Below are 20,990 nucleotides of genomic sequence, written 5' to 3' on the forward strand. Positions count from 1 at the left end.
TCCTGACTACCGGTATGACCCTCCATTCCCCAACTCCAGAGCTAGCTTGGCACCCGCTACAGTGAAGGTCAAAGTCAACAGACTCATCTGCAGTCCGCAGGCTGTGAGGATCCTTCTGTCTGAGGGAGTTTTACAATATGGTTCATGAAAGGGCATTTCTGAACATTTTATTACAAGGACACAATGCAGACAAAAGATGGTTTGGGGTGGGTAGAGGTGAGGGAAAGAACACGTAGAGGGAAAAAAGCGCAGTTTCTTGGAGACTTGTCAGGACCTGAGAGTATCGAAGAGGGAAGGTGGGGTTAGTGTACGGCGTAATAAAAAGCAAAGTGTAGAGTGGAAAGGCAACTACGCAGTACAAAAGCAGTGGAGTAGAGAAGTGGGCTTGATTTTTCCAGAGCTGCTTCAAAAGGAATCATGGGGGAGCCTTGCGGAGGCTGAGGGTCGACTGATTGGGGCGGGGGGGGGGGGCACAAGCAAGAGGCGGATACTCCGCAGCTCCCAGTCTAGGGGAGACTCAAAGCTGGAGCGAAGCAGCCAAGCTGCCGGCTGCACCGATTGCCAGGGTCGGCGATCGCAGTCCTCCCCGGCTCTCTCCACGTCCTCCCGGACGTCTCCGAATTCCCGGCGCCGCACCGCTCCCCACCTCCGCCAGCCCGGCCCTCCAGTCGGCGTTCGCCGTCTGCCTTCGAGCTCGGCACCCTCCCTGCACACAGCCCCTAGCGGCGCGTCACTGCGAGGAGGGCCTCCAGCGCGCCTCCCTCGTCCTCCTCCTGCTCCTCCTCTCCAGCAATACGGGATCCAGCTAGGGGAGGCGGGGAAGCAACCGGAGCGCGACCGCCGCGGCAGCCACCCCTGCAGCCGCCGGTCGGAGGCGCGGTCCCTAGGCCCTGGTGCCCGGGCGGGCCCCTGGGGGAGTCGGCGCCGCGCCCGGAGACCCGCCAGGCTCACCCCAGCCCGGCGTGGGGGGCGCAGAGGTGAGCGGGTCGGGTAGGAGCGCGAGACCAGGTGGCGGCGGCGGAGTTGAGGGTCAAGGTGCAGTGGTCGCCACACGCTGCATCGGTCCTTCCCGGATTCCGCGCCCTCTGCGGGTTCGGTACTGATCTCCGGGCACTGGAGGTGGGGAGTGGGAAGGGTGGGGAAGGGTGTCTGTTTCATCGATTGTTCCTTCTACTCCTCTTGGTCTTCCACAAGCTCCCCAGAAAGTCCTGAGATTGGGCCCAGGAAAAAGGAGGCCAGGAGAGACAACGTCCCAGGTCGGATGTGCCCACAGGAAAAGGACGGGCAGGTTACCTTCGCCTTCCTGATAGTCCAGCTACCACTTTGGGTTCACACAGCTCATCTCCCAGAATATCATGCAGCGCGGCTTTGCGAAAAAGTATTTCCAATAGTCATTTTGTTTATTAGCCAATTATGCGACCCAGGTGTGTTTAGGCCATTATGTGTTCGGAGGTAATTGACCTCTTCTTTGAAGTGTCCTAAATTATCTTTAAGCCCTGTGTTCAGCCTCAGCCAAAACTTGTTGAAAATTATGCCCTAAAAATCTTGCTCTTAAAATAGAGCAGAGCGATAAAGAAAATTTTGTCCAGAGATTTCCGTTTATTATCTTACCCACCCCTTCCTCAGAGAAGGATTGGTGTCAGTTTTTACTCCTCAGGCAGTTCATTTCTTAGATGGAATAACTTATTCTGAGCCATAGTTAATTATCACTCATCACTGTAATGGATGAAACTGGGAGAAGTAGGATTTGAACTCCGGCCCCTTCCCCCACTCTCAAGATTAAGACTGAGTGCTAGTAAGAGCCCCACTACTGGGAACCCTTAAAATTCTCTCCAAACCACCTCCTCCCAGCCGCCTTACCCGGCCCTACCCCCATACAGCCTTTTAACCCTTATTATTTCTTGGTTGTGTTGATCTCCTCTGTTTATTTTTTTTTTCTTTTAGTGAGTCTGGTTTTTTGTTTGTTTGTTTGTTTGTTTGTTTTTTGTTTTTACTTTGCATCTCTCCTGTCTGTTGTTTCCAAGCTTAAAGGCTATTTACAGAAGAACAATATCCATCCCAGACATCTTGCAGTCTCTTTAGAAATGATTTGCCATTTCTTTCACTTAGCTAGTCAGTCTTTTTGGGGGGGTGGGAGAAGGTTGAAACAATATAAACAATGATAAATTGAGCTAGCTGTGCAAAAAATAAATGAAAAGCTGTATTTGAGTCACTTTTTGTTTTACTGGTGAGATGGGAAATGTACTTGTAGTGAACGAGCATAATTATATTTTAATACTGAAAACGTAGCACAGATGAAGCAAAATACATTTTTAAAGAAAGGATCATAAATGAGTAAGGAAGGTGAGAAGGAAGGTACCTCAGAAGTTGGAAAGATTAGGACTGCAGTTTCAAAAAAGGACTTAGAACATCAGGAGAGGCGTTCATTCTGTGTTCCATCGGTAACCATGACATTGACCTATTACTTACACACTTACTGCCCTGTCTTGATCAGCAAAGAGAGGGATCTTACCTATAAACCTAGTACATCTCTTTTGGACCTCACATCTTTTGATACATTCAACAACAAGGAATATTTATTCTTATTAAGAGGGCAGATTCAGTGTCTGCTGGGGACCCACTTCCTGGTTCATAGACTGTCATCTTGCTCTTCTCACGTGGCAGAAAGATAGAAAGAGCTCTCTAAGGTCTATTTTATAAGCACACTAATTCCATTTGAGAGGGTCCTAATCTCATGATCTGATCGCCTTCCAAAGTCTACACCTTCTAATACTTTCCCATTGGAAGTTAGGATTTTAGTAGAATTTGAGGTGGCAGGTTGTGGGGGAACACAAGCATTTAGTCCTGAACTAGAGTTGATCTTTTTAAGCAAGTGACCATAACCATATGCTATGGAGTCTAGGGTGGGTAAAGAGAAATCAGGAGGAGGTTGATGGAGAGTGAGAAAATAGTGGGTCAAAGCATCAGGTCTGTTCTGCTAACTTGAATCATCACTAACTTTTTGACTAAGATTATTGGAAGGCTCCGAGATAGTGTTTGGAGATGTCAGAAAGTGAATGAGTGGGGTGAGCAGAGATGAATTGTTTTTGATGAATACTGTTGGAAACAAGAGGCCATGAGGTTGAATGCCTTATCCATTTGAATGAAGACATCCTGGAGAAGGATAACTCTTGGCTGGCACAGAGAGGAACACTATGTGTGTAAAACTATGTATGTCAAAGTCACTAGTGATCAAGAGTAAGCTAGAAGTCAGTAGATGATAGCAGTGCTTAGAGGGAGGTTTTATGAGGCTTCCCCAAACCTCAAAGGAGCTGAGTGTCTGTAGGAGAGGAGAAGAAAGGTTCGGATGTGGCCTTGCAAAGTCAAAAATATACTTACCCCATCTCGTGGCCCTGGGGGATTACAGTTTCTTGACCTCTCTAAATGATCAGGTTGTAGATGTCATCTAGATCTCTGAGGACAGTCCCTTTCAGAGTTATTATCATCTAAAAATTAATGCCCTGGATGTTTGTATATGAAACAAATTAGGCTCTAGTTATATAGCATAACAGCTGCCATTCAGCCAGAGGAATGTCAACGAAACCCATCTAAACAAAATCTTAGGAGGCCATGTAGCTGAGTATAAGCCTTTGACCCTGATGGTATACTTGATTAAATGCAAACAGCAGGTCAAATGGCCATTCAAGAAAACTGGGATCTTAAAATTTCAAGGAACCCATGTGCCACTGAAATCACACTTTTAAATCAAGCTCATAAAGTTGAAGTGTCACAGTGTTAAATATAAAGTCGTGACATTATTATTATTATATAGCTTTAAAACTTGGAAACAAAGGTGTTTTAGTATTGGACTGCTGGAGTCAAGTAAAACCTCTTTGTTTTCCATGTAACAAAGGAAACAGAAAACAAGGAGATTCCCGAAGCCAAAGCCTGTCCTTTTTCCTCAATACTTCAAAAACAGAACTTTCCATAAATCCCATAGTCCTCTCAATTCTTTAGTCTGTATTACCTGGGAATAGCATCCAATGAAAAGGTAGAGAGACTCTAGGGCCTTGCTAGTCAGAGGGTGGCCCATGAACCAGTAGGACCAGGGGCATCTGCGAGCTTGGGAGGAACACAGCATCTGAAGCCTTATGCCAAACATAGAGAATCAGAATGTGCATTTTAACAAGATCTCAGGTGATCAAATTCACATGGGAGTTTGGTAGGCAGCATTCTAAAGCAAGTCAGTCCACTTGGAAACCCATTCCCTCCAATCAGCAGGGCCTCTGATGCCTGGACAGCTGGAGCCCCTTGTCAGACAGAAAGATAAGATATCATCTCTGGACCATTCTGGGATGTTATGACCATTTTGCATGTTATGAAACAACAGGAACAAAGTATCCTGTGCAGTGGGATGACACATTTTAAGGAATGGTACTGACCTTTCCCGAAAGTGGAGAAAGGGAAATTGCAAAACAGTGAGTGGTCCTTCTGATGCTGCTTCTGCCAGAGGAGGAGAAGAGGAGGGGTGGCAGGCCTTATCCTCAGCTTCCTGCATTCGTGGCAACTGTTACTCTCTGACTAGTGTTATTTTTCATTATTACAAGCAACAGTGCAAAAATGAGCATAACTGAGGATCAAAGAGCTGCATTTGTTATTTCCAAATACCAAACTAAGTATTGGCTTGAATCCTGAATCTTTTAGTAGAGTTGTTTTCAAACGTTAAAACACCCGATTATCTTAAAAAAAAAAAAAAAAAAAAAAAAAAATCCTGATGCCCAAGCTGGACTCCAGACCACTTAAACAAAAATCCAGGTGGAGGTGACTAGGTATCACTGTGTTTTAAAGCTCCTCAGTCACATCAGTTTGCAGCTGGAGTTGAGAACCACTGCTCTAGAAAGCCGTTCTCCCCTTTGGGAGGAAGCAGCTCTGAGACTACAATTCTGCCTCTCCACTTGCTCAAGGGGTAGGACCTGCTGTGACGCCCAGAGCACCAGGCAGAGTGAGCAAACCTCGTGCTCTTCTTGCTGTGTGTTTGAAAGCCAATGGGGCAATTCTTCTTTTGGGGAGATGCCACAATCTCTACTCAGAGTTCCAGCTGGGGTATAGGTGGGACACTTGGGTTCCTGTGTGTGAGTCTGGTAACTCTCTCACCCCTTAGGCAACATCTACAATGAGGGGTAAGTTGGCCAGTTCACCTTGGATCGTTGAATAAAATGAGCATTGATTTAATGACTTCTGGTTCCTTTAACTCCTCTTGATTCCCAAGAGAGCCCATGATACCTCTAGGAGGATGTTGATGGTTTCTGTTACTCTGGTGCCTCTGACCTCTGCCTGGCTTTCTGAGTGCATGGGAAGCAGATAATTACCACCCCTTCTGTCTTGAAAAGTGTGAAATGAAACGTGTAATAGATTAAAAAATAGTGTGTTTTCTCCTTTCCTAGGATCTGAGTTCCTCCTTCCCTAAGATCACTAGGTAATGCTGAGGAGTGAACCACGGCCAGAGACGGAGAATATATTTACCCGAGCACAACCATCACTGTTCCAGCCCACCCCTCCCACATCTCCCCAAAGAAAAACCCCTTTCTTAAATTCTTTACCTGCACCAAAGTGACACGTGCCTTAGCTGGACTGCCTGGGTTCTAATCCCGGCTCCCTGACTTTCACACTCATCCCCTTGAACAAATTAATTAGTCATTTCTTGCGTGTCTCAGTTTTCTCATCTTCTAAATGGGCATGACAATATTAGCATCTATCTCATAGAGTGGTTGTGGGATTTAGTTGGTTATCAAAAAAGCACAAACAGCTGGCACACAGAATGTGCTATATGAGTATTAGGTAATATTATTTTCCTGAAGATGGGTTTAACAGGTTTTTTTGGAGCCATTGTGATCCATTTGTACGGTAAAAGTTGAGTTTTTCTGTCTCTAGTCGAAATTTTAAATTTCTCTTGGGAAAAATCCCCAAAACGGGTTTTTTGAAGCATTCTACCTGTTCCTGTAAAATCCATTAAGTCCTCTGTGGTGAGCCACATCTGCTGCAAGCATAAAAGAAATTGTGCAACGGGAATGGAACGGAAGAGTATTTTTTGTTCAGATCCAACAACGACACTGATTCATGGCCATCTGATGTGGTCTTCTTGAGCAAGTTATTACAAACATCAACATTTCAGATGTTAGTCACTTAAGTAAAAGAGAATTTGACAGTTTTTTTCAGGGAACAGAAGTGCATCGTATTCTATGAAGCCCATAAATAAAGGGGGGAAGGAAAAGCCTTCATAAGTATTGTGTAATGTAAGACCATAAAAACATTGCTAACCCTTTTCACTGGAAAACTGTCTTTCCCAATAAATATAGAATATAGAGTGAATGATAGAAGTCAGTGGTATTTAATTAATCCTTGTTATATTTTGAAGCCTGTTTTTCTTAAAATATTACTTAAATGCCAGGGGGTTCATTTTTTATTAACCAATTTATCTTATTCTCATTTAATAATAAAGTCACTCCTTAGCTATTGAGGTATTTAGGACAATTTATAGAATCCACCCTGAATGAATCAAGCCAGTTTTAAATGGAGTTTTTTGGTGGCCTCTGTGTCTTCTATTGTTATACATACCCTCACACGCTAGCACTGTCCCCTCCACCTCTAGTGGCATTTCTGACTGGCCACTTCTGACCCACTTGACTTGGTAGAACTTTGTTTTTAGAAAATTTTTTTAAAATTCTAGGTGAAAACTTTAGTTTCTTGCCTTCTGTGCTCTGCTGCTCAAAGAGAGGTCAGGAGACCAGCAGCACTGGCATCACCTTGTTAGAAAGGGAGAATCATGGACCTCACTCCAGAACTACTGAATCAGGATCTGCATTTTAACAAGATTCTCGGGTGATTCATGTGTATATTAAAATTTTAGAAGCCCCACTTTAGCACATCAACTTTGTGACAGTTCATTTTTCTACTCTGACAGTCTCTTTCAGCTTACAAATTGTGTCTCACTGGGCTCTAGTTTTTAGAGCTTGCCAAAATATTTTACCTCCAGAAATGAGGGGTATTATTATGATGTCTGGAAGAGGATGAATGATTGGTCATTGGTAATTGATGAGGATTTTATTTTCTCTCTCCTAGGATATCTCTGGAGATCTTGGAAGTGCTTGTATCATGGAATCGATCTCTATGATGGGAAGCCCTAAGAACCTTAGCGAAACTTTTTTGCCGAATGGCATAAATGGTATCAAAGATGCAAGGAAGGTCACTGTGGGTGTAATTGGAAGTGGGGATTTTGCCAAATCGCTGACGATTCGACTTATTAGGTGTGGCTATCATGTAGTTATAGGAAGCAGAAATCCCAAGTTTGCTTCCGAATTTTTCCCTCATGTGGTAGATGTCACTCATCACGAAGATGCTCTCACAAAAACAAATATAATATTTGTGGCTATACATAGAGAACATTACACCTCCCTTTGGGACCTCAGACATCTGCTTGTGGGCAAAATCCTGATTGATGTGAGCAATAACATGAGGATAAACCAATACCCAGAATCCAATGCTGAATATTTGGCTTCATTATTCCCGGATTCCCTGATTGTCAAAGGCTTTAATGTTGTCTCGGCTTGGGCACTTCAGTTAGGACCCAAGGATGCCAGCCGGCAGGTATGTATTTTATTTTTAATTTTTTAAATTTTAATTTCTTTTTTTAAAATAACTGAAGTAGAGTTGACATACAGTGTTCTATTAGTTTCACCTGAAACATACCTATGTAAGATCAAACATACCTAAGTAAGATGGTTCGACAATTCTGTACACCACTCGGGACTCACCATGAGAAGGGCAGTCACCATCTGTCACCACACAAGATCACAGTATTATTGCCTACATTCCCAATGCCGTACTTTTCATTTCCATGACTGACTTTTTCATAACTGGAAGTTTGTACTTCTCAATCCCCAGTTTTATTGGTATTTATCTGGTATTTTGTATTTAAGTAGTAACACAAATGTCATACATTTAAAAGCGAAATTCTCACTCTCCACTGATTATCCTTTTGAAAACCATGTTTGAGCACCTGAAAATTCATGTCCTGACCTTGTAAAGGTACCTTTCTACCCCGATAAAATAATGTGGAAGGCTGAGAAAATTACTTGGACTTTCCTGTCATAACCAGCTAATTCAGGAAAGGGCAAAGTTGGCTGACGAATAATGGGAGGCACTGTGTTGAATCTCCCCTGGCTTCCTCAAAAATAGAAATAATAACAAGCACATCTTTTTTCTATCTCTCTCTATCTCCCCAACTCACCTCCTCCCTCCTCCTTCTTCCTGGCAGCTATTTGGTAACAGTGTTCCATCTGTGTCTGAAACACTACTTAGTATGATCCCCAAGAAGAAGGCTGTAGAAGTGCCTTTTTATTTTATGAAGATTACTCGTGGAATTTAAAATAGTGCGGTTCGTTTTATTTAAAGTGTAGATTTTAATCTGTGTGGGGAGGCAGATTGGATTTCTTAGTTTCTTTTTTAGTGTATGGGTTCTATGTAGTTCAACTTGAAAATAAAGCAGATGGGGAGCTCCATCAATGCCTTTATGGAACGAGAGCTTTTAAAAGTAAACACACAAAATAGTGCACGTTAGAAATCTTTTAAAGGTGTAGTTATGCATTATAGGTAAGCATGATGATAAAATACTTTCATTATTTTTGTTCATAAAGACAGTTCATGCCTTAGATTCAATGCCTTAGAAAATGAACTCCAGTATCAGGTCATGATAACCATTCACTTTCAAGTCTTTAATTTGGAAGACCGGTAAATGATTATATACTTCCCAGCTTTTCCAGAGGCTATTTCTAAATCCTTTTTCCTTTTGGATATCCATCAAAGTTTAGGAATGGATACACACCAAACAAACTAGGGAGAAACCTAAATGTAATCCTTTGCCCATAATTGTGGTAATTTTAATTCTTTAACAACTACAAAAAATAGGGAATTGAATTCAAAATGAGCTACAGAAATAGTTTCATTTGTATTCCATAGTCCTTCTGCCTTTGTGACTAATGTTTGATTTATACTTTTAGGTTTATAAATTAAATGTATTTAAATTTAAATAAATCTTATAGTTTATAGGCTATATTTATAGTTAAATTTTATTACAGTGTTTTTTAATAAGAAATTTAAGAAAAGCTCAGCATTGTCACAGCTGTAATAAATTAGTTTAGAATGCTTTTCTTTATTTCTTTAGAACATAGGTATTCTTCCCACTCCATTTTAGAAGTTCACGAACATTTGTGTCACAATATAGACTTTGTTATTCATCTGGCTAACGTTAGGTAAGATTAATAACCCAAATAGCTCTATATTGTCAGCATAATGCAGGTTTTAGCATGCAAATATTTCAGTGTGGTCTATTCCAGAGTCCTTATATAAACATCTTCAGGGGTATATTTAGGAATTTGTTTTCCCCAAACATTACCCAGAGACTTAACGGCAATATTTTTCTAGGCCTGAGTGAGAGTAATAGTGGCTCACTTCAGCAGTGAATTTCTGTTTAACAGGTTATTTGTTGAATTCCCAGCTACAATAATATATCAAAGAGGTCTGGGTAGTTTGAAAGTCACCCTCACCCATCACTTCATTATACAGAAGTAATACCTTCGTCTTAGATAATGGCGGTTGCTTTAACATTTAAATTAACCAAGCTTTATAATACCATTTTTCCTCCACACAGGTATAGTATCCTTATTTACAGATGAAAGAATTTCATATTCTGATTCATGAAGTGATATAATAATAACTTGAAATTACTCATGGTTTCTCAGAGACCCTTGGTGGATCGGTTTTTAAGCCAAAGATAAATCTTATAAATAGTACAACATCGTGACATAAGTTAGAGATTTTTATTTGTAGATTTAACCATCCAGAGTCTATGCCCATCTACTCTCTTGCAGAATGTCTATAAAGGACAGTGCTTGTAATGCCTCTATGAGACAAACACTGCGATCCTCGAACTAGATATTGTCCTCAGAACCCCAGGGAGCCAAGTGCACTCTGATCCCTGTGGGAGTGAGAGCTGGGGCGGGCAGTGGATGGCCAGCAGCCCAAACTCCATCTGGACCTTACCTTGCCACTGCTGCTGAACCACACATTCTAGAAACCTTTCTTTACTCCTCCTTCCTTCCCCTGAGGACGTCCTGATCCCAGGTTCCAGCAGGATTTTTCTGCATTTTATTTTCATGTCATCATAGGTTGCAAGGTCTTCGTCATTTCTATGACACTGCTTTAACCTATTAATAAAAAGATTAACATGTTAATAAATGCTTTATCTCCTTAACTTTTTGTATCACTCAAGGTCATCACATGCTCCATAGGGGAAGTGAAGTTTGTAAACGTCACCATTTTTATAAACAACAGTAACGATGAGTCTTTTGTTTTTGCCACAGGTCTATATATGCAGCAACAACATTCAAGCTCGACAACAGGTTATTGAACTTGCCCGTCAGCTGAATTTCATTCCTGTTGACTTGGGATCATTATCATCAGCTAGGGAGATTGAAAATTTACCCCTGCGACTCTTTACTCTCTGGAGAGGGCCAGTGGTGGTTGCCATAAGCCTAGCCACGTTTTTCTTTCTTTATTCCTTTGTCAGAGATGTGATTCATCCATACGCTAGAAACCAGCAGAGTGATTTTTATAAGATTCCTATCGAGATTGTGAATAAGACCTTGCCCATAGTTGCCATCACTTTGCTGTCCCTGGTATACCTGGCAGGTCTCCTGGCAGCTGCTTATCAGCTTTATTACGGCACCAAGTATAGGAAATTTCCACCTTGGTTGGAGACCTGGCTACAGTGCAGAAAACAGCTTGGGTTACTAAGCTTTTTCTTCGCTTCAGTCCACGTTGCCTACAGCCTCTGCTTACCAATGAGAAGGTCAGAGAGATACTTGTTTCTCAACATGGCTTATCAGCAGGTATGGAACGTGCTTGTTATTCATCGGATACTAGTAAACCTCCTTACCAGTATAATCTGTAAAATGCGAGATTTAAAATACTGTCAAATTTTACAGAACTTGTAATCAAAATTTTGGCATATTTAGGGAGAGGGAAGAATTGTTCTTTATACAGTGTTTTTGTCTAAGAATTGTGTGGCCGATTCAAAATCATTTAGGATAAAAGCTGCTATTATACATCTTCCTTTAAAGAAGAAGAACAGAAATAAAGGGTTAGTAAGTTTTTTCAGTCTCTCTCTCTCTTTTTAATGTTATGACTGCAATGATTGCTTTTAGCATTAAAAAGGTATTTCAATGTTTAATTTGGCCATGTTCTGTGAAATGATAAGGCAGCTCTCAGTAAACATATGCGACAAAATTAGAACCACTGAAAATACAAAACAGGATAGGAAGCCAGGATGAGGAGATGTACATTTACAAGGCTTTTGTTATCAAAAAGAGGAAGGAAAATACTCCAGTGAAGCTTCAGGTCCTCATGTGAACCTTTATAACACTTAGATCTGTAAGAAAATCTCCCAGAAAGCTTCATGCAAGGTGTTTGGTGGTGGAGTGGAGGGTAATTTTCCTCAGTAATGCACATTCAGCAAATGTAATATAAGGGGTTTCACTGATGCTACTTGACATAGCATTTACCAGGGACAGCCGAGGACACTGCACGCAAACAAATGGGAGCTTTACTTTTCATAAGGAACCAAGACACCCTGATCCAAGTATATAGGTACTTATGGCTGTTTCAACAGTTTCAACCTAAAATAATGTGGAAAAAAAAATTAGTACATTGATAACCTTTAAGCTATTGTGTCTTTAAAAACACCTCTTCTCTGAACCTTCTCTGAATCCTTAGGCTTTGATATCTGCCTCATCAGCTCCCTCACTGGTCCTGAAGTTGTCCGTGTAGATCTCACCTCTTCACAGAGGCGGAGCCAGGACACCATTTTAAATTCTGCCACCTGCCTCTGCCTCAACCCCACCCTCCCCCGCCCCCCCAGACCCTCCTACTCTGCTCTACTCTCACTTTTTTCAATAGCATTTACCACCTCCTAATACACATGTTCCCCTTGTTTATTGTCTTTACTGTCTGCGTCCTCTCAGCAGAATGTAAGTTCATGAGAGGAGGAGCCTTTGTCTGCTTTGTTCACTGATAGATACCTAATGCCTAGAACTATGCCTGGCACACAGTAAGGCACGCACAAAGTGTATTTGTGGGATGAATGAATGAATTGGGAGGCCAGATAGGTGCAAGTTGGAAGCTCTGGGTCTACTGAGGTATGTTGCTGTTCTGTATTGTGGTATAGACATAAAACAAGATAATAAGAGCCTTTTTTCACAGAGGAGCTCTATGGCTTTTTTCAGGATGTTGGTATGATTGTTCTGGAGGCCTAATGCTCAGAACTAGCTTTTTTTTTTTTTTTTTTTTAATTTCATTTGTTTGGTTAATTACAACTGGAGAGAGTGAAACTGTGTAAAGTTAGAATCTGTTATGCATGAATAGATATTTAAAGCTTTAGGAACACTTGGGTGGCTAAGTCTGCCTTCAGCTCAGGTCATGATCCCAGGGTTCTGGGATCAAGTCCCACATCAGGTTCCCTGCTCCATGGGGAGCCTGCTTCTCCCTCTGCCTCTGCCTCCCTCTCTCTCTCTGTCTCTCAAGGATAAATAAATAAAGTATTTTTAAAAAATAAATAAAGCTTTAGCCCAGGGAGTCCAACCTTTGATTTATACTCTAATTATACCATCACATGTAAATAGACAATTCTGAAAGCAGTCTCTATACAGAATGCCACACATTCGGAGTTATCAAGTCTGACTTGATTATATATGTATTATCTGTGTAAGGAAAAGACATTTGGAAAAGTACTATAGAGGAATGAGGCAATTGGACAGTTGGAAAAATTTATCAATGAGCCAATTCAAGAGAAAAAATATTTGCATTCAGTATGACTTTATCCATAGGGAAATCTCAGCTTCCTGAGGAAAAGAAAGGAGGAAAAAAAGAGGTAAAGTAAATACAAATATTGTTCAAGTGAGAGAGGAAGATAAAGACGTAATTTAGAAATTCTCTTCCGGATTCTAAGTTGATCTAAAGCCAGGATGTACCCAAAATATTCAACTGAGTTTAAACCAACTTAGAAAAGTACCTCAAAACTAAGTCTAACTGCCAGTACTTATTTCTTTTTGTCACCTTGGAACCAACCACTTGGCATTCCTGGCCTTGGGACTCCAGACTCCCTGTAACTGTGATGTAGGACAGCGTAGGTGGCAGATTTTCCCACCCCCTCGCAAGTATGTAAGGAAAGAGGGACTCTTAGACCTCCTTCTATTTAACTCTCCCTTCTCTTTTCCCCACACCCGGCACAATACCATCCGGTAATAGGTTCTCCATTCCAGGCTGTTAAATTGAAAAAATACAGCTTAAATATGTCCATATATGAGGTATTCTTATTATGCCAAGAGTGAAACTGTACTGAATCTGTGACTATTCTGCCAAATAAAGGAAATTCACATTTGCTCTCCTTAGGTTCATGCAAATATTGAAAACTCTTGGAACGAGGAAGAAGTCTGGAGAATTGAAATGTATATCTCCTTTGGCATAATGAGCCTTGGCTTACTGTCCCTCCTGGCAGTCACCTCTATCCCGTCAGTGAGCAATGCTTTAAACTGGAGGGAATTCAGTTTTATTCAGGTACGTGGGGTTTTTTGGTGAGAGGTTGGGCGGCATAGAATTTAAGTGTTAGGTACAGTTTAATTTTAAATATGCTTCTTATAAAAGAGTGCCTTTGGGGCTACATTTATGCATCTAGCTCAGGGAGTAAAAATTGCTAGAAGCCAGCCTAGGACCGTTCTGGTTTAGTAAGCAAAAGCCAGTACAGGGTTCTATTAGAAGACTTTGATAGCACTGCCTACTATGTTATGACTAAAGTTCATTTTTTTTTTAAATAAAAAATTTTTTTTCGAAAAAAATGAAGGTGGGGATAGGTAAGCTTAGATCAAGTTCAGTGCCAAAAGTCAATTTGTTACTCGACCAATGAGTAAAGAGTTACTTTATATTTTGAGTCACTTTGATCCGTCTAGAAAAATCTCATTAATTTGAATTCAAGTGGGGAGAGGTCAGTCTGAATATTGTAAAAGAAATGTGTGTGTAAACACACAGACACAAACAGTGGCAAATTAGGTGACTGGGCTAATGGATTATGACAAGCAACCAGCCTTATGATTCTTGTTCATATATGTATTTTGAGTATTAGTTGTATATATACAAAGGTCTTTCAAAACAGCACTGGTTTTTTTTGTTTTTTCTTTAATAAATATTCACCTCCTTCAGTAAGATTTATTTAATAAATAGACATATTTGTAAAATGTGTAACTCAACCCCAGACCCCACCTATATTATCAAAAAGTCAGTATTGGTTGTATCCAAATGATCTGTAGCAAAATATGTGGGTGAACTGGCATTTCACAGTACATTCAATTCTGTTTTGTTTTGTGTGTGCCTATTTACTTGAGCTTTTTTTTTTTTCTTTCAAGTCATCTAAAGAGCTTGTTCAAGTTAAGGGCATCTCCCTGCCTAAATTCATTTTTCCTTAAAACACTTTTCCTACTGTCAGTTTAACACTTGAAAAGAGACAGAAGGCCCTCTGAGAAAAGGTGTTAGATGGGGGCAAGTGATCATTAAACTGAGATGAGTGGCTGCAAAACAGAACAACTGTTTGCTGGAGGGTCGATCCTTGCCCAGTGAAGTTAGACATTACATCATTAGACCGATGTGATATTACAGAGACTATTTCTCAAAGTAAGCAATCAAGCGTAATAATTTAGGGAGCCCTTAATGCTGACCTTTTAGATTTTCACCTATGACCCGCTTAACAAAAGTACTCTTAATAATTTCATTTAATGTGGTCAATAAAGCCACATGTTTGAAATGCTATTCCTATTACATACTAACAGTATAAGATTTTTCATGTTTACCCTCAGCTAATATATATATGTGGGGAAGGATGTGGGGGAGGAGAATGCTCTCTAGCACTTAATTTTTATTATGTATGTATATTTGTATGTATATATAATATACACACACATACACATATTTTTAAATATCCACAACTGGTGGAAATGTGGATAACCTTTGTAAAGAAGTTTTGCAGTTTTCATCAGTACCCATAAGGAAAGCCCAGTAATCCCCCTTTTAGAAATAAGTTCTGGGGCGCCTAGGTGGTTCAGTTGGTTAAGGCCTCTGCCTTCAGCTCAGGTCGTGATCCCGGGGTCCTGGGAATGAGCTCCATGTTGGGCTCTCTGCTCAGCAGGGAGCCTGCTTCTTCCTCTCTCTCTCTCTCTCTGCCTGCCTCTCTGCCTACTTGTGATCTCTATCTGTCAAATAAATAAATAAAATCTTAAAAAAAAAAAAAAGAAGAAAGAAGTTTTAAAGAAATAAACCAAAATATAGAAAAGGGCTTATGGTAGAGGAAAGTTGGAAACAGAGTAAATGATCAACAAAAAGGATTGACTAAGTGAACTATAACACATCCTTTCAGTAAGTTATTATATAGCATTTGAGTCATGTTTTTGTATTTAATGATGAGGAAAAGATTCTTGATATAATAAAATAGGGTATTAGACTATATGCAATATGGCTTTATTTGTATAAACCAAGATGTGCAAACACATGAATAAATATATGTGAAATCTGTGGAAATATTATAATTATTTAATTCTGTAGAGAACAAAGAGTAGTTCACTAATTTAAGATATAGTTTTAGCACACTATAAATATGGTGGTGCTGGGTAGGTTAATTTATGAGTTTGAATAATTTGTTCCTTATTCTCTGTTTCCTTTTCTTCTTTCTCTACTCAAGTCTACCCTTGGATATGTCGCTCTGCTCATTAGTACTTTCCATGTTTTAATTTATGGATGGAAACGAGCTTTTGAAGAAGAATACTACCGGTTTTACACCCCACCCAACTTTGTTCTTGCTCTTGTTTTGCCCTCAATTGTAATTCTGGGTAAGATCATTTTACTTCTTCCATGTATAAGCCGAAAGCTTAAGAGAATTAAAAAAGGCTGGGAAAAGAGCCAATTTCTAGAAGAAGGTATTGGAGGAGCAGTTCCTCATCTCTCACCAGAGAGGGTTACGGTAATGTGATGATAAATGGTGCTCACTGGTACATTATAGAGTTCCACTCGTGCCATTGTTTTTATGAATTCCTTTATTTTCATTTGCAAGTGCACTGTCAAATTGATGTGGGCTGAAATCTGTCCAGTAAGATCTCAACCAAATTAGTGGTAGGAGTCTCTTGAAATTAATTTTCACAGATGTTATCTTTTGGCAATATGAATTTTTGTTGTCAGCTTGTCTGTTTTGTTCTGCACATCCATAACACTCCTATTTCAACAAACTGTATTCCATAATCAGGCAAAGATATTTCTGATTAATAATATAGATACAACATAATGTTAAAAGAAAAAACTTGCAAACCAGCAGAAATCTTAAGTTTTAATATAACTTAATGGGTATTTTTTTTTCTGAAGCTTACCTAAGGTTTTAATTGTTAATTTAATTGCTCAAGAAATAGAAATGCATAATCACACATTAAGAAGGGTCACATTACATTAGCATCTTGGTAAGGGTAAATGGTAACATTCCTATATTTTTCTCATAAGATCAGTTTTGAAGAATGTAATTAATTGTATGAACCAGTGTAACCTGTGAACAAACACAAATTTAAAAAAATAGAATCTGAAATTATATTTGAAATGCAATGGAGACGTGAAATGCATACTGGTAATAGTTCCTCATGAAAGATTTTATTCCTTGTTACAGAGAGGTTTCATTTGCATGTTATTAGGTTGGTTAGGGAGAAGACCATGGTATTTGGCTTCCAAACGTGATTTTTCTAATATGGTACCAAGCCTAGAAATCTTACAGTTGTTTTCAGTTAGAGGGAAGGAATGAAGTCTACCCACCAATACTTGTTGGTCAGCTGATCTACGTTGTTGCACGCTGGCCAGTCCCCACTCTATCTGCTGTAAGACTTTACTGACGTTCACTGAGGGATGTTAACATGCCAGGCACTGTTCTAAGCATTTTATTTGTATTATCCCATGTTAATTTTTACAACAACCCTGTAACAGAGGTAATTATCCTCATTTTTCATATGAGAAAACTGAAGGATAGAAAAGTAATTTGCCCAACGTCATGCAGTTAGTTAAGAGGCAGAGCCAGCATTCAAGTCTAGGCAGTCCTATTTCAGAGGCTCCCATTTCCAGGCTGATTGTCTCTGCTCTGTCCCCATGTGTTACCATCATGATGCCAGTCTGGATGCTTCCTCTTTTGTCAGTAAAGGCATTAACATTCTTTACAGTGTGTTGTGGGTACCAAAAATTTATGAAAATAATACAGTCATAAATTTATGATAGCTTTGGGATAATCTACAGTTCTTTACCTTGCAAGAGGATCTTGCTTGGGACGTGATTCTGGAGCCCCATGGCAGTCCATATTATTCCCTACGCAGTGAGGGACTCCGGCAGAGATAGGACCATAGCAGTTTTAATGAATGTCTGAGGTCCTCCAGAATCTTTAAAAATCCTTGTAGAGTTGGTCATCTCTTTTATTCTTCCTGAGAAGTCCTCCTGCCTGTCCAACCATTCATTAGGGAGCAGTTTGCAAGCATGAAGGATATTAAGAAAAGTGGTTAATTATAAATCTACTCTAGAGACATACAATTATACAAATTATTCATAAAATTTTTCACTGCTGACATTCCACATTAAAATTGCATTTTGTTCAAACCTTGATTAGAATGCCCGACATTTTCCCCCTGTTTGTTCTTTCCTTATTAAACTAGAAAGGTGCAGATACAAGTATATGCATTATGTAAGTATATATCCTGAAATTATAACATTTCTAAACCTACCCACTGAGGTACTACTGAATGCAGCTGCCAAAACAGAAGGAGTTTTGTGGGGTGGGTAGACCACAGGGAAAGGGAGAGAGAGAATCAGCCTACATGCCCAGAGTCCCAGTGCTGGGCTTGATCTCACGAACCTGATCATGACCTGAACCAAGATCAAGGGTCAGACGCTTAACCAGCTGAGCCACCCAGGCTCCCCTAGAAGGAGTTTTATTTAGTAGACACTACCTTTCCCACCACTGGCTCTTTCCCTACTGCTGCACCTTGACAATTTGGTAAATCTCTCATGATTCTCTGGTGGTCTCTTCTTGGTGAGTTTAAGTATCTTGTACTTCTTAACTGAGCTTTCCATTTTCTTTAATTCTGTTCTTTCCCTCTTGATAATCGCTTACTTGCTAGTCCATAGTAGGAATTCAGTTGGGTGAGAACTTTTAAAGGAAAAGACCCATAAACTGTTGTAGCACACTAGTGAAATTAACAGCATATTTTCAGTATTTGTTCCTCAAGTTTCACTCTCTCAAGACCAGGCTTTCACCATTTAATGTGAAAATACAATGAAATATTCATAAAAGTTAGATGACTATTGAATTATATTGCTGCATGTGTATATTAAGTAGCCAATAATACAAATAACATTATCACTCCTACAGATAAATGGGGCCTTTGAAAATGTGAAAAAACAAAATTTATGAAAATGTATATAGGATGTAACTTTTGTTTCAAATGATAATATCTCCTTTTTAGTACTACAAAGATGAAATAATTTTGAAGTTCTAGAATAAATATAATATATTCATTATCATTCTAAATGTTTAAAAGCCTATCTAAAATTACAGAAATATTGACTTTCACTTATTTGACTTTTAATTGCCTTATTTTACCATTTTCTACCAGATTATTTTTCTTAGTCATTATTTCTCATAATAACTTTTTTTTTGTCATTATTCTGGCCTCAGAAGTAGGACTGAATTCTGCTCTTGCTAGCTGCGAGAAAGTGGTGGGGACTTTAAAATAGTAGGGTTTGATTCCTAATGTGTACTTTGAGAAGTGCCCCTGAGAAAACTATAAGAATGTAGAAAATATACCCAGTCTTAATCCTATGCAAAAAAACTAAGTAATTTTTTCCTGAGAGGAAAATCATCATGGGCTGAATCATACTATTTAGCTTTTGTGTGCAGATATCATATGTCTCCTTTATTAAGAATATTTAAAATCATGTTTAAATAAGATTATATTCATGCTGACATATATTTTTCAAAGCATATATGGAAATTTAGCCCAGATTGTCTACATGTAGAGATTTTTATTTAAATTTTAAAATATTTTAAAGTATGAAGAAACTATATTTATAGGCATTTATTGGAGATAATTATTTTGTGCTACATACAGGATTCACTAGTGAGCTCCAGTATCAAACTACCTGATTAATTTCTTATAAATTAGCCTAATCTTGACCTAAGGAATTTTACTTCCAAAATTAATTTGTTAATAATAATTTAAGGTATATTCATACTTACAAATTATGAAATTTATTTGTGTAAAAGGGCTTCAAGAATATATCATATCTGATTTTTGTATTGTTTATCTCTTAAATAAGATGATAAAATTTTAATTCTTTTTAACTGCCTTTTACCATTAAACTATGTCATAATAAATTCTGAACAAAGAGTTTTGCCCCCCAATAGAGGTTTATTTGTGAAATGTGTTTTCTTATATATTTTAAATAAAATTCCCAAAATGTAACTCATAACTATTTCTTTAGTAATACTATGAACATTGAACCTGTGTCAGTCTATAGAATCTCTGTTTTGATGTAAGTATTCAAACAGCCTAAAATTTGGTGTTGAAATTATTTTGTGAATTCTGACTTAAAAGCATTGCTATACATAGTATAACATGCCTCAGTTCAGTGTTAAGATTTCTACTTGTGATGTGTTGTCATGAAAATGAGATGCTCTACCCTCAATTGTTCATTAAGTCAGCAAAACAAATTCTGGTAAATACTCAGTATATGTAATTGCTCTAAATGAACCTGTACTGATTTTAGTGGTAACACAGTTGTTCTTATCTTTGCACAGGGGCTTTTACAGGAATGAATGGGTTCTTCAATTTTTTTAATGCAAGAAAATTATAAAGTGCTAATATTCAGAGATTCTGTCCATAGAATACCAAAACGGTATTTAGTTCAGCCTAACACGCATACATACTGAGATTTTTTTTAAACTTTCCAAACCATTGGCTTTCATGCAGTCATCCAAAATTAGGGCAGACTATACATTCTCCCGGTAGCTGGATAGACTAAATTAAATCACCAAAACAGGTGCTTTCGTTTGATTTTCAAGTTGCCATCTTCAAGGAAGTATCCTCTGAAGGTTTTCCTTGAAGGTCTTTCATGGCTTTGCAGATATCTAGCCTGCACGAGGACTGGACGTTGTCTCCAAGTGTCCACCCTACTTCTTTAAAAGCTGCTGCCCATCACATTACTCTGCTGCCCTGGTAGTTAGGTATCCCAATGGGACTGAGTGTTGGCCAGTGAGTTGGAGGGGGACGTAGGGGTGGCTTCCTAGAAGTCTCTTCAAAGAAAAGCAGCAAGTGCTTTTCGTCATATTCCTCCATTTTGCTGCCGGAACTGTGGCTACAACAGGAGGCCTGGCAAATGCCCTAGAGGACCGAGGCCACACCCTAAGGAATGCCAGTTAGAAACTAGAAAGATCTTGACTTCTTCACTATTCAACTCCCTTTCCTATATTTGACCCACTGTATATTTGGGTTTCTTTGTATGAAGTCAAAACTTATCCATTCTGGCCTTCGGTTCTTTGTTGTGATACTGTTGAACACTCTGAATGAACTAGATTGCAGTAAATCTTACCTTTAAAAGTTTTTAAAGGATAATGTGCAATTCATGTTAGAATTGACTTTCCATTGTTGATTGATTATACTCATTTTCTTGCCTTGATCTTTCATTAGATATTTTGTATCTGCTTGCAAAATATCGTCTTCTTTATAACTGTGTAATAGGTATTTGCTAAAACTCTGTAATCTCCAAAATATTGCTATCAAATTACATGCCATGTTTTTATATCATTCTCATAGATATGCCTTATGAACATCTAAATAAAA

The 20,990-nt window shown here is 39.2% G+C and overlaps 1 protein-coding gene across 1 annotated transcript; it reads left to right on the forward strand.

The window, feature by feature from the left end:
* Window positions 1–516: 516 nt before the first annotated feature.
* On the forward strand, window positions 517–20,990 carry STEAP2 (STEAP2 metalloreductase). Its single transcript, XM_004739688.3, has 5 exons — window positions 517–977; window positions 7,099–7,623; window positions 10,398–10,925; window positions 13,483–13,647; window positions 15,815–20,990. The coding sequence occupies exons 2-5, from the start codon at window positions 7,132–7,134 to the stop codon at window positions 16,100–16,102; spliced, it is 1,473 nt and encodes a 490-aa protein (XP_004739745.1). The 5' UTR covers window positions 517–977; window positions 7,099–7,131; the 3' UTR covers window positions 16,103–20,990.

Source organism: Mustela putorius, unplaced genomic scaffold (genome assembly GCF_011764305.1).
Source record: "Mustela putorius furo isolate JIRA1106 unplaced genomic scaffold, ASM1176430v1.1 tig00003845_pilon_pilon_pilon, whole genome shotgun sequence".
NCBI classification, from domain to species: domain Eukaryota; kingdom Metazoa; phylum Chordata; class Mammalia; order Carnivora; family Mustelidae; genus Mustela; species Mustela putorius.

Bases quoted from the DNA above. Each gene is read 5' to 3' on its own strand.
- STEAP2 (XM_004739688.3), top strand. From the start codon at position 7,132: ATGGAATCGATCTCTATGATGGGAAGCCCTAAGAACCTTAGCGAAACT. The intron at 10,926-13,482 runs GTATGGAACGTG...TGCTCTCCTTAG, and splicing joins TCAACATGGCTTATCAGCAG to GTTCATGCAAATATTGAAAA. The intron at 13,648-15,814 runs GTACGTGGGGTT...TCTCTACTCAAG, and splicing joins GGGAATTCAGTTTTATTCAG to TCTACCCTTGGATATGTCGC.